Here is a 12,400-nt window from a genome sequence, read left to right on the forward strand (position 1 = left end):
GGCAAATTTGGAGCAAAAATACGGTATCTGCTAATAAGACTCATAGTTACTTTGTCAAAAGGGTTGTATGATGACTATATTCAATATTATTTATGCATATATATAACCTGCAGCCGCAGGTGCAGAGCATACATGGCAGCTACTTTTTATATCTGAACACTGCAGAAAATGGACCACAAGAAATAGTTTGGGGTGAGTGGAGCGAGAATTGTTTATCTGTCTTTCAGTTTTGCCTATGTGCTTTGTATTGTTACCCTTTTTATTACAACTTTTTTTTTTTTTCCCATCTGTAATTGTTTCAAGAAATGCCAAAGCAAATAAGGGAATGAAAGCTGTTGGACTGTTGCCTTTAGAGTTATTTTTGTCAGACTTGGGCTGAATTGCTATTTGTTTTGGGCTGCCATTCAACTTTTGCAGTTTTGCTTATGCCTCAGCTCAACATGATTATGTGAGAGTTCTGTTTCAAGAAACTTTATAAAATGTTACTTGAAGTCTTTCTACTTGTAATTTTTAATCTACTGTCTACAATACTAGGAGAGAGGAATAGGAAGTTGATTGAGTATAAAGCTTGGTAATTAAGGAAAAGAAAGATTCAGTAAATGGGGTTCCCTTAAAACTAAGGAAAGGGTTAAGCAAGCATAGGAAATGAGAATTGAAATCATTAGGGATCACATTATAGAGGTCTAAGGAAACTATGTTGGCTGTGTGCTTGTGAACCAGAGGAGAATGAGATTCAACTTTACCAGCTTTAAGTGTAGTAATCATTCTTTTTATGAGTTAACTATGTTCCTTTTGACTATGCTTTCCCTGTGCACAGCGCATGATGTTAAAAAATGAGAGCAACACAGGCAGAAAACTGAGAATTCTACTGTTACATTCAGGTTCTACCAAATACAGGCATGGCTGTATATATATGGAAAATATTCCTTGTATACTGTGAAGAAGGCAACAAATACACTTTCTTTCCCCCCACTTTTTTAGACATTTTCTGACATTTGCATGTTTAAATTGTATGATTTCAAGTGTTGGATGTGTTTTTTTCTCTAAAGCATGGGAGGTTTCTTATATCTTTGTGTAATAAAACTGAAAGTGAAGTTGTTCTAAAGTGAAAATTTAAACCAGAAGTGGTTTAGACTGTGAACCTTAAAATAGAGGAGACGCTTAAGTCTGTTTAGACTGTTAAGTATGTAAACCCAGCTTTTGCAGGAAATGGTAGATCAGCACCACCTGTTTATTACATTGTCGCTCTTATAATATGTGAGAAATACATGTATGCCTCTGCTTCTCAGGAGTTTTATTTGTAGCTATTAGAATTCTGGCTGTGAAAGTTGATAGGAACTCTTACAAGTTCCCATAAAGGTCCCTCAGTCCCTGAAAAGTCTTATGAATAAACTTGACCTGATAGATGCTTTGAATAAAAACAAAAATAGTACTTAATTAAAATGGCTTCTGGAAAACTGGTCAATCAAATGCACTGATGCCTTGGGATGGAGGAAATATGGTCAATTTGAGTAACTATGGTACAACAGAAGTTCTTACTTGATTTCAGATGGATGGAATGCAGAGATATTGCTAATGCACATGTGCAGTGTAACTGTGAAAGTGTGGGCTAAGAAAGTGAAATAACTGGTTGCTCATTTACCTGTGTTTCTAATATCTGTTTTTCTCAAGCATTTAATGGATTAAATTAAAGAATATGCATGACTGGTTTCACTATTTCATAATAAAATTTTTCCCCTTCCGGTAGCATCTTTGGATTAAACCAGTACTACATCTAATTAAATAATGTTCTGAATTTAGATTAATTGCCTCATATTTCTGAAAATAATATATGCCTACCCTTCATAAGCCTGAATTATACTGGAATATTAGAGAAAAAGGAATGCTAACATAAGTAGCTAGCTATGCTTATTATATGCCATTATCTTGTTTCTGTGATGGGTAAATTAGGATGGATTAATAAAACAAGCAATAACATCATTGGAAGTGTGATATAAGAATGAAGAGATAATTTTTATTATTTTAATAGCAACTTGCAAATTGTCAATGCTATCAACCAGGAATATCTTCATAGTGTTGATATAATTTGTAAAAAATATCCTTTTGGCCAGCTTTGCTAGCACAGTTGACAGAAGAAATTTTCCATGCAACAGTACAGTGTTTTCAATAACTTTTTCTTAGGTTTTTTTCTGATTAGAATGGTTAGTCTCAAAAAAACAATCAAACAAATAAAAAAAAACACAACAACCAAAAACTCAGATGCCCTGCCCCTTTTCATTTGAGGCTTCTTATGATGTTCAGAAATTTCCTTGCAACATATCACACACCCCCCGCGCTGCCCCCGCCCCCCCCCCCCATCCCCAAACCAAGAACCAAACCAAAAATGGAATGAAGAATTTCAGGACTTCACTTGCTTGTACATCTCTGGGTTCTAAATCTGCAAACCTCTTGTATTAGTGTTTTAATGGCAGCCGAAATACCAAGTAAAACCAGAGTGATGCTGTTTCTTCTGCTGGCAGCGAGGTGAGAGAGAGGGAGTAGAGTTCTTTCTACATCTCAAGAAGAAAGGCCTGGCAACAACTGGCTTCATAGGATAGGTGCTTTGATTTGACAGAATAAGAGAAGGAATACTGATAGTGAGTAAGTCACCTTCTTCAAGTACAGAGGACTCTGCCAAAGTGTGTTATTAGCCAGTGTCCTGGAAGATTTCCCTGTGGCCTACAATGTGGAGCAGATCCTGTCCTTGGCGAGAAGCTCTGCCTTTTGTCATTCAAGGCCCCTCTGTTATGCTGAGGTGGCTGAGGTTGTCTTGCAACCAAGGGATGTGTGCAACACCACATGGACCTGTCATACCTAGCTCCTAAACATGTAACACTCTTCTAGTCAGCAACACTACCTTCCACCCCTTGGTTCTCAGACCCTTCTCCAAGAGTATTTTGTAAGTCATAGATTACATTAATTACTCAATAGAGCAAAGGTGGCCTGTTCAAGATCATCAACTACTCAAATAAAATGTCTTCTGCAAGATCATGGTACAACATTATCCTAGTAATTATTTCAGTTTTGCTTTTGTTGTGAAAAATTATAATACTCCAAAAGAACTCCTAGGTTTCTTGTGTTTGGTTACTCTTTCTTCTGAAGTTCTATGAGCTTGTTGAAAAAACTGAAAAGAATGGCCCTTTTTCATGTAATTGTAAAATAGAGGAAACCAAATATGGGATGTAAAACAATAATATTTAATGCCTTCATCATTCTAATGATACAATAAAGAGAAATTGAAAGGCAACAGAAGAAACCCAGCAATTTAAATTTTACTCTTACTTCTTGACCTGAAAATTGTCCTGTGTTTCTTCTGTTGATGTGTGTTTCTGGTCTATATGATATTGGTCAGGACTCACAGAGCATAGAAAATGAAAGGGAATTAAGTTATTAAAATCCGCTTACTAGATCATTTACCAAGTAAACAAGTGACAGTTCTCATCCTGATGGCATTACAGTGCATGTCTGTTTAGATTTATAAGAACGTGGCAAAGAAATAGCAATGACAGGGCAAATTAGGGAACCTAACGGTAATCTATTTGGGAAGGTTCTTTCTCCTATTATTTATATCAAGCTTCCATATATATCTTCACCTTTCAGTTCCTGCTTGTGAGCATCATTCCTGTGTCTGGCATGCCTGGTTTACTATCCCTTTGCAAATCATCTCTGTGAACAGGGTCATTCTTTCTTCCCTGTCTTGACTTGCATTGTATATTTGTGTGTGTTCTTTAAATTAAATTTCCGTGTAGCGTACTATTTCATTCTCTGCTACAGTTTAGATAGGAGATGTTGTATGAATTATATGTGACTGCATGCATATGTTGCGGTTATTTTATAGGTGGTGATTCGTGCTCAAAATGGCGAACTCCTCTATCGTATTTCACCTTGGGCAAGATATGTAGTCCGTGATGAAGACAAAGTGAATTACGATTGGGTACACTGGAATCCACCACTGTCATATATAGTAAGGCTCTCAAGTATTAGTTTCTAAAGGTGTATAAAACTGTGTATTGTGTCATCTTTGTATCCCTGTTTGGAAGAATAAAAAAAAAAAACTGTTCCACAAAAAGAGGGTAGCAAACTAGTTAAAATAGCTACTTGAGAAGTAAAGGGGTTTTATTCATGGCTTTGACAGAAACAAGTGATTTAATGGTGAATGTTTTCGAGCTACTTTTTCAATCTCCCATTCAATATATAGAATCATAGAATCATTGAATAGAACAGTTTTGGTTGGAAGGGACTTTCCAAGGTCATCTAGTCCAAGCTTCTGCAGTGAGCAGGGACATCTTCAACTAGATCGGTTGCTCAGAGCCCTGTCCAGCCTGGCCTTGAAAGTCTCCAGGGATGGGGCATCTGCCATCTCTCTAGGCAAGCCATGCCAGTGTTTCACCACCCTTATTGTAAAAAAAACCTTCTTCCTCATGTCTAGACTGAATCTCCTCTCCCACTTCAGTTTAAAACCATTACCCCTTGCCTGTCTAAAGAGGCCCTGCTAAAAAGCGTATCACCATATTTCTTACAGGCCCCTTTTAAGTACTGAAAGACTGCAATAAGGTCCCTCCAGAGCTTTCTCCAGGCTGAACAACTCCAACTCTCTCAGCCTGTCCTCACAGGAGAGGTATTCCAGCCCTCTGATCATCTTGGTGGCCTCCTCTGGCCCCTCTCCAGCAGATCCATGTCTTTCCTGTACTGAGGGCTCCTGAGCTGGATGCAGAACTCGAGGTGGGGTCTCAGCAGAGCAGAGGGGCAGAATCGCCTCCCTCAACCTGTTGACCATGCTCCTTTTGATGGGGCTCGGGATACAATTGGTTTTCAGGGCTGCAAGTGCACACTGGTGGCTCATGTCCAGATTTTCATCCACCAGTACCCTCAAGTCCTTCTCCATGGGGCTCCTCTCAATCCCTTCACCCCCCAAATAACTACCTGTCAAAGTGATATACTAAACTTGGTTTCCCACATGCTAGGCAAGCTCAATTACTATTCCAGGGCTAGGCACCTTCCTGATATAGCAGGGAATTATCAGAATTGGGTTTAAGTATGTTAGCCCCAAATACAAAGTTCAGTTCTCCAATAAGAAGTCAGTGGCATATGAACTCAGATAAAGCTTTCAGAATCAAGGTGCTTACACTTCAGTCAAATCCTAGTTTCATTGTATCAGGAAAATCTGTTTATTAATTTTAAAGCCCTCTTATTTCTCATGCACTGCTGTTAAGGGAGGGACACCTTCATATGATGTATGAAAAATATCTTGGGAGAGCATTCATAAACCGCAGACTAAGTGATGTTATTTCATATTATTACACTTGGTTTTTTCACTATAAAATAGTATACAGTATTCTATATTAGAGGTGCTGCAACCTCTGTTTTTAGTTAAATTTTAGCACCCACCTCAAATTATGAGGCATCTTCTTGGCAGAGAAAGGATAACTCACATGGAAAAATCTATTAAGAAAAAAACAACTTAGTCTAGAGTAACTCTTTTATTTTAAGTGTACAGTACATATGAATTTAGTGACCTAACCTGTGCCTATGATGCTGTTTGATACCTAGATTCCTCTACAAGAGGAGGAACGCGGTGGTAATTGAAAATACGTTGGTCTTTATGACCTAGAGTGAAAAGGAGGCAAGAACATTTAAGGTGCAGACAAGGCCTTAGTGAGAGTTAAGTCCTTTTATGAATAGGAGAGGTGCCCACTGGAGATAGAGGGAAGCAGTGTCAACCAGAACTTCTTTTTCTTCTTGTTGTCCCTGTAATTTCTCTTCACTTACATATGTGTTTTACTGATTTTGTTATAACTTTTCAAAGTTTCACTTGAATATGAAACTAACAAATAGAATATAGACTCTTGTAACTTTTTTTCCTTTTTTTTTTTTTTTGAGGGAAAAAGAAAATCCTTGGGAGAAAAATAGGTTTAAGCGGTAGTTTTTCTAAGTTTCTTTTTCATGAACAATGTTAATTTGAAATAGACATTGACTTTAACAGTTTAGAATACTTAATTATTTCTGAAATGTTTGTGCTATTAGAGGAGAACAAAACAAAACAAACATTGAATTGTTTCGTCTTGCGCAAATTGTCATTGTGACAACACTTCCAAGCTGTTGTATCCTAACAGCAACTATTTTTTTTTTCCTTATAGCGTAAGCATCCTTCACCCAAGAGATTAAAAAGCCTAAGGATCTATGAATCTCATGTAGGGATTGCTTCCCCAGAAGGAAAAGTAGCTTCTTATAAAAACTTCACATACAATGTACTACCTAGAGTAAAGGATCTTGGTAAGTAATAACGGAGATACTTGCAAAGATAAGTTTTTATGTGCTTGTTTTCTTATTAGAAAATATAATGATCACATCTGTATAGGTTTTTGTATTTTTAGATTACATGTACTGTGAAAATAGATTCTTAGAGCAGCTAAAATTCTGAACAAGTGAAATCTATGGAAAAAAATTAAAAAGGCTGAAATAGAATATGTAGGTTAAAATCCATTCCACAGATTTTTGAGTAAAATGTGATTGCAAAAGCCTAGATAAATGCTACAGGGCAATTTGCTTTTGTTGTGGTTTGCTTTCCACTTGAAATAGGACCTGTTCTCCTGACATAGTCTTTAGAAAATACTGTGTTCTTAGTTGGTTCTACTTATGTATGTCTTGATTCTAAGGAAAGACAAAGTAATATCTGGATGGATTTTCTAAAAGAACCTCTAGTATATTGGAGGGGGTGCATGAAAGAAACAATTGGCATCATTATTTCAAGAAGCATAGCCAACCTGTTCACCACAGTTTCTATTTATTAATTTTTTTTTTTTTCCTGTGGTGTATTTGCACCATTTCTGTAATGGACAATATTAGAACTTGGTGACTGTTACTGCCCTGTGATAAAATATGGTTTGTTACACTCAACTATAAAATAATTGTGACATCCATGGCTGACAGCTCTGTGGATGGTAGTTGTGCTTGTGCATTGTTTGATTTTTTTTTTTTTTTTTTTTTTTTTTTAGTTATTCTTATTTGCCAGAATACCTGAAGAAGCCATAGATTTTTCTTGTAGGTTTATTTGTTGAGTCAGTGTTTCACAAAATGTGGCTTTTACCCTTCAATAAATTTGAGCTTGCAGGTGAAACAAGGAAGTTTGCACATCTGGGGGCCCTCAACAAAAACTAAATCTGGATTCTACATGACATAAATGTGACTCTTTCTCCAGTGCTGAACAATTTTAGTCACTCCAGGAGGTTAATATGTTTAACAGAATTATGAAAGCTTTCTGCTTTACCTACAACTTTTTCTTTGGGCAAAGGAAATGTCATGAAAAGGCTGATACAAAACAAAATAAAAGAAATATCAAATTTAAGTAGGTTATACTGAAATGATAGTTCATGTTTGTTCTTACTTATATTAAGTAAACATGGTGAGAATTAAGGGTTTTTTTTAATGTATTTTTAAGGGGTATTAGATTTGGGTTTGGAATGTCTGGTTAGGACAAGCTTAAAGACATCAATATGTAAGAATGCTAAGGTATTAATAGTTTGTAGAAATATGTGCATGACAAATAGCAAAATAAATAGCAAGCAAATCGAATGAGATTAATTGGATGCTGTGTTGCTGTTTATTTTTAAAAATGCTGTAAATAAGAATATTGCAATGTGTATGCATTATAAAACAGCAGTGAATCTGACAATTTGCTGAGCTTATGCCAGCTCTCTTCTAATAATAACAGCTCTTTTATAGTTGTAAAATTTAAAACCAAAACCAGTAAAAAATAAACTAGTGTCTTGTCTAAACTTAAGAATGAAATGAAGATTTTGGTTAAACTAGTGAAGTGATAGTGGTGGGAGTCTCAACAGACCATAGATTAAACCTGAAGGTCATCCTTTGCTTTCAGTCTTCATTTGCTAGCTATCTGGGGCATTTATTCACTGATGTTAAAGAAAGCTTAGGTTAAGATGTGTGGAAAGTACCGTGGCTTCACCATGACTGTGTTGTTTTCCCTTTAGATTTGCCTCATTTAATATTGCACTGAACTAACTGAGGTGATACAGCAGACAGCATACTGCCTTGGTTCTTTGGTAAACTCAGAACAAAAACACATTGCTTCTGTGTCTTGTCTTTCTTGGAAGACTCTTGTAGAGGGGGAATGTAATCATTTAAGTTGGAAAAAAGTGTTTTTGAAGTGGTAAAAAAAGATTCCATAGAGCATAAGGTACAGTACGTGTAGCCAGTGACTATCCCCATGCCCCCTGACTGCAAGAGTCAAAAGTGAAGCAGAATTGCAGGACGTGCAGATGGGCATAGTCAATATTCCAAAGTTAAATTAAGTTTATATTTGCGTATCACTTATTGCTTTCTAAATCAGAGATTCAATACACCTAGTTACATATAGATCACTTGACAAACTGACCGTTCCATTTTTAATGGAAGTTCATGTAAGTATTAACTATTAAGTGGAAATTACTTCTTGAGACTCAATATTTAGTTGTTAATCATTGAGTTAGAAGCAGCTAAAAGGAGAGAAGTCTGGAATACATATGTTGTTAAGGCAGGGAGTTGTTTGTTTTATTTCTTCTATTTTTATAGGATATAACTGTGTCCAGCTGATGGCTATTATGGAACATGCATATTATGCCAGTTTTGGTTATCAGGTCACAAGCTTCTTTGCAGCATCAAGGTAGGTTTAAATACTTCAGCATCTTCTCTGTTCTTTTACCTTACTCTCCATCCATTGAAATCGGTATGCCTATATGTGTGTGATTGCAAGTAGGTATTTTAGTGGAAAGAAAAAGTAATGGCTTAGGTATTTGCTCTGGCTTCCTCTTAAATCTGAAATCAGTTGGACATAGCAATTGGCTCTTCTGTGAAGCACTTCTTTCAGGGTACAAAGAGGTTATAAGTAACTTCAGCTGTCATAGCATATTCTGGCTAATTCAGTTTCAGTTGTCTTTATGCATGGGTTTTGTGTTGTGGAATGCTTGGCAGTAACAAACACTATGTGTAAGTCATTCCCTTATGATAAACAGAACTGTATGCTACCTCTTCATAATAAACTTGATTAAAATCATGGCTCTGTTTGTTCTGTGGGAACTTTTTCCCCACTTGTTAACAGACTGTACTTAGATTTGAGGCCTAGGGTTAAAATAGATGAAAAAAAATATTCAGATAATTGTTAACAAAATTCTGATAAACCTGAATGTTGTGATTTTTTTTTTTTATTTTTTTTTTAATTTTTCCTCCATCTTGGTGAAGCTCAAGTGGCAACCGCGCTAAGTTTAGATAGACAGAAAATTTTAACTGACTTAATTAGTTGAAAGAAATGTGTGGTGGACACAGGAGACAAAAATACTGAAAAGCAAGTTGGAAAATAGTGTAGTACCTAGAACAAAAATCTAAGCAGGACAAGTGAAGATAGTATGCTTTGGGGACTTCCATGAATGTACCTTTTTTTTTAGTCATAATAGTTTATTTCAGTAATATAAATACATTCTTGTCTCTTACAAAGTAAGGAATCGTACAATATAGAAGCTTGAGGTTGTATATGTTGTCTTTTATACTGAATTTTGATGTATTAGCAGAGTAAAAGGGAAGAGTAAAACTTTGAAACTATTTTTGCAAAATGTTGCATGCATGCGGGATGTAATTTTTATAGTTAAAAATGTTTTAATTGTCAGGTTGTAATCAATAGCTGCTGCTTAAGAGGCTGAGCAAATAAATTGCATACAACTGGAAACTAGGTGATGAAGAACTGCTGACTTTGATGTAGTTTTTATGAATAATGTTCAGTATTACCAACTGAAGTTCAGATTGTACCACTCATAACACATTGCAATTTCATGCTGATAGCCGTTATGGAACTCCAGATGACCTGAAAGAAATGATTGACGTTGCTCACTCAATGGGAATCACTGTTCTGCTGGATGTTGTGCACAGCCATGCCTCAAAAAACTCGGAAGATGGTCTCAACAAATTTGATGGTACAGATTCTTGTTTCTTCCATTCTGGTCCTAGAGGAAATCATCAGCTCTGGGACAGCAGGCTCTTTGACTATGCGAAGTAAGTACAAAATGTCACTTCAGGTGTGTTAGTGGTAATTACTTCTTATCAGTTCTCTTAAAACTACAGTGTTCACCAAACTAGAAAAGTCATTTGGGTTGTTCAACAGTTACAATATGCTGAATTAAATTCTTTTACTTGGCTGACTACTTAAAATCTAAGACTAATAGTATTTAGGTTTTATTATTCTTCTGTCATCTATGCTGCATATGTATATATCATATACCATGCACATTGTATTTATTACATATAATTGTTATGTAGTTATATATTATTTATTTTAAAGTAGATTCAAATATTTTTATATATAGATACCTATATAAATATTTATTATATAAGCATATGTTATATTTTATCAATTATTTTATATATTATGAAATAGAACAGATTTATATTTTCATATAATATATTTATATATTATATATTATATATCATATTATACTTTTGTATGTAAAGAATTAAAAACTAAGAAAAATATATAAATAACTAAAAGAATAAGAAAAGCTGAAGAAAACTTGCAAGCTCTAGAAATTTATTGTCAAACTGTCAGATTGTTGAAATGTAGGAAGGGTTTTTCCCCAGGATGACTAACTCCATTCCAGAGAGCTTCCAAAAGTTGATCAATAGTTAATAGAGAGCAGGGGTCATTTTCAGTAGGCAGTTTTAGGGACTCAGTTTGGGCACACTTAATTAACCAGTGTAAATATAACGTGGGTCAAATGACATGTTAATGCCAGATGATGATTAGCATTTAATATTGTTTACTCTGTATTCGTGAGGTATTGAGGGCAGTGGGATTTATCTTGTATGCTGAATGTTTCAATCTTTTAAATGGAGAAACAGGCACAGGCGGCCAGCTTATTTTCATCTCCTCCTCCCATTTTCCCCCATGTTTTTCATTCCTGAATCACCTTGATTTCTGTCTTTTTCTCGTCTTCGATTCTTCCTCTAAACATCCCACAGTAAGTTTTGCACAACCTCAGAATCTCCTTGGAGCATTTCTTAATAAATTCTGTAGTGTCACTCACCTCTTATTTTAAGATAAATTTTCTTTTTTCACCTCTTGAGATGCCTGATATGCTTGTTTGACCTTCTGATTAGTTACAAAGTTCTGGTTTAACTCTTTCAGTGGTTCCTTTGGTGGCTCATCACTCACTGACTATGCAGTTCTGATCTCTTGTTAATCTATTAGTTGTTAGGGTTTGTGTGCTACCAATTCAGTTTACTTTTCCCCTTTTTTGCTCCCAGACTTGCATTGAATTGTCATTAGCTGAATATGCTTACATTGCAGATGTCCTTAAACCTTGGATCAGAATTCTTGTATGTTCAGTTAGTTGCTAAAAAAGATCTTTCTTCTGCTACTCATAGGCCATATATATTCTTGAGACTGACAACTTCATAGCTTATGGGGTTGTAACTGTTTAAGGAGATCACTATTGCAGAAGTGACATTACATAGCATAGGTTAACCTTTTAATGGAAACTCTTACACAGTAACTCACAATTTCAAGTAAACCAAGTGACCAGTGTAACAAGTGATTCACATACTATGTTAGTTAATAAGATGAGCTGTTCTTGAATTTTTATTTGGGACAATTTAACTGATGAACTCAAGGAGCCTTCTTGAATTGTGATTTTAATTATTATAATGAATGCCTTTTAGTATGTCTTATCAGAATAATTTCCTATTTGAGTTGCTTCCTATTAATCTTTAAATCCATTTTCAAGTAAATTCTGTTTCGGGTAATCTTAAAGCCTTAATTTAAATGTAATGGTATTTAACACTTTATTTCATTTTATGCTGATGAATAATCAACAAGTGTGTGGTACCAACTTCTCTAGTGAGAAAATAAGTTGAGTGCAACTCAGGACCTTTCTCTGTTCCAAGCAGAGGCAGGTTCTTCCTATGGGGAAAGAAAGGTGGTGCTGGTATTGAGTGTTTTGGAAGGATTTGTAAATGAAAGAAACAAGCTGCTTTCTAGGTAGCACTTAGCAATTTTAAGCATATACTCAGAACTGAAGAACTTCCTACACGGGTCTGTGCCTGTACTCACTGCTGCCTAATTACTTTTTGTCCTCTGTCATTGGACTAGATGCCAGACTGAAAGCTGAAAAGGGGGAGGAGAAAGAGCCATGAGTGAGAGATTAGGAAATAGCAGAGACTAGAGATATTAAATTATGCTCTGATTATGAGTAATAATAATGATCTAGATGACTGAGGGTCTTCCATATGTCATTCTACATCCCCTGCCCTCTAGTGAAATGCAACAACAAATTTGAGTTTCCTTTTTTAAACTTTTAGGGAAGCTGCTCCTTTTCCCTTC

General features: G+C 35.6%; 1 protein-coding gene across 3 annotated transcripts in view; it reads left to right on the forward strand.

Annotated features, from left to right (window-relative positions):
• GBE1 (1,4-alpha-glucan branching enzyme 1) overlaps positions 1-12,400 on the forward strand; it is a 161,045-nt gene that overhangs the window by 61,508 nt on the left and 87,137 nt on the right. For all 3 annotated transcript variants that reach the window (XM_082055387.1, XM_082055388.1, XM_082055389.1), the window contains exons 4-7: positions 3,878-4,003; positions 6,177-6,312; positions 8,608-8,698; positions 9,868-10,077. In XM_082055387.1, the coding sequence (XP_081911513.1) occupies positions 3,878-4,003; positions 6,177-6,312; positions 8,608-8,698; positions 9,868-10,077 (563 nt within the window). The remainder of the gene's footprint in view (positions 1-3,877; positions 4,004-6,176; positions 6,313-8,607; positions 8,699-9,867; positions 10,078-12,400) is intronic.

This window comes from Streptopelia decaocto, assembly GCF_964273445.1.
Source record: "Streptopelia decaocto genome assembly, chromosome: 1".
In the NCBI taxonomy this organism is placed as follows: Eukaryota; Metazoa; Chordata; class Aves; order Columbiformes; family Columbidae; genus Streptopelia; species Streptopelia decaocto.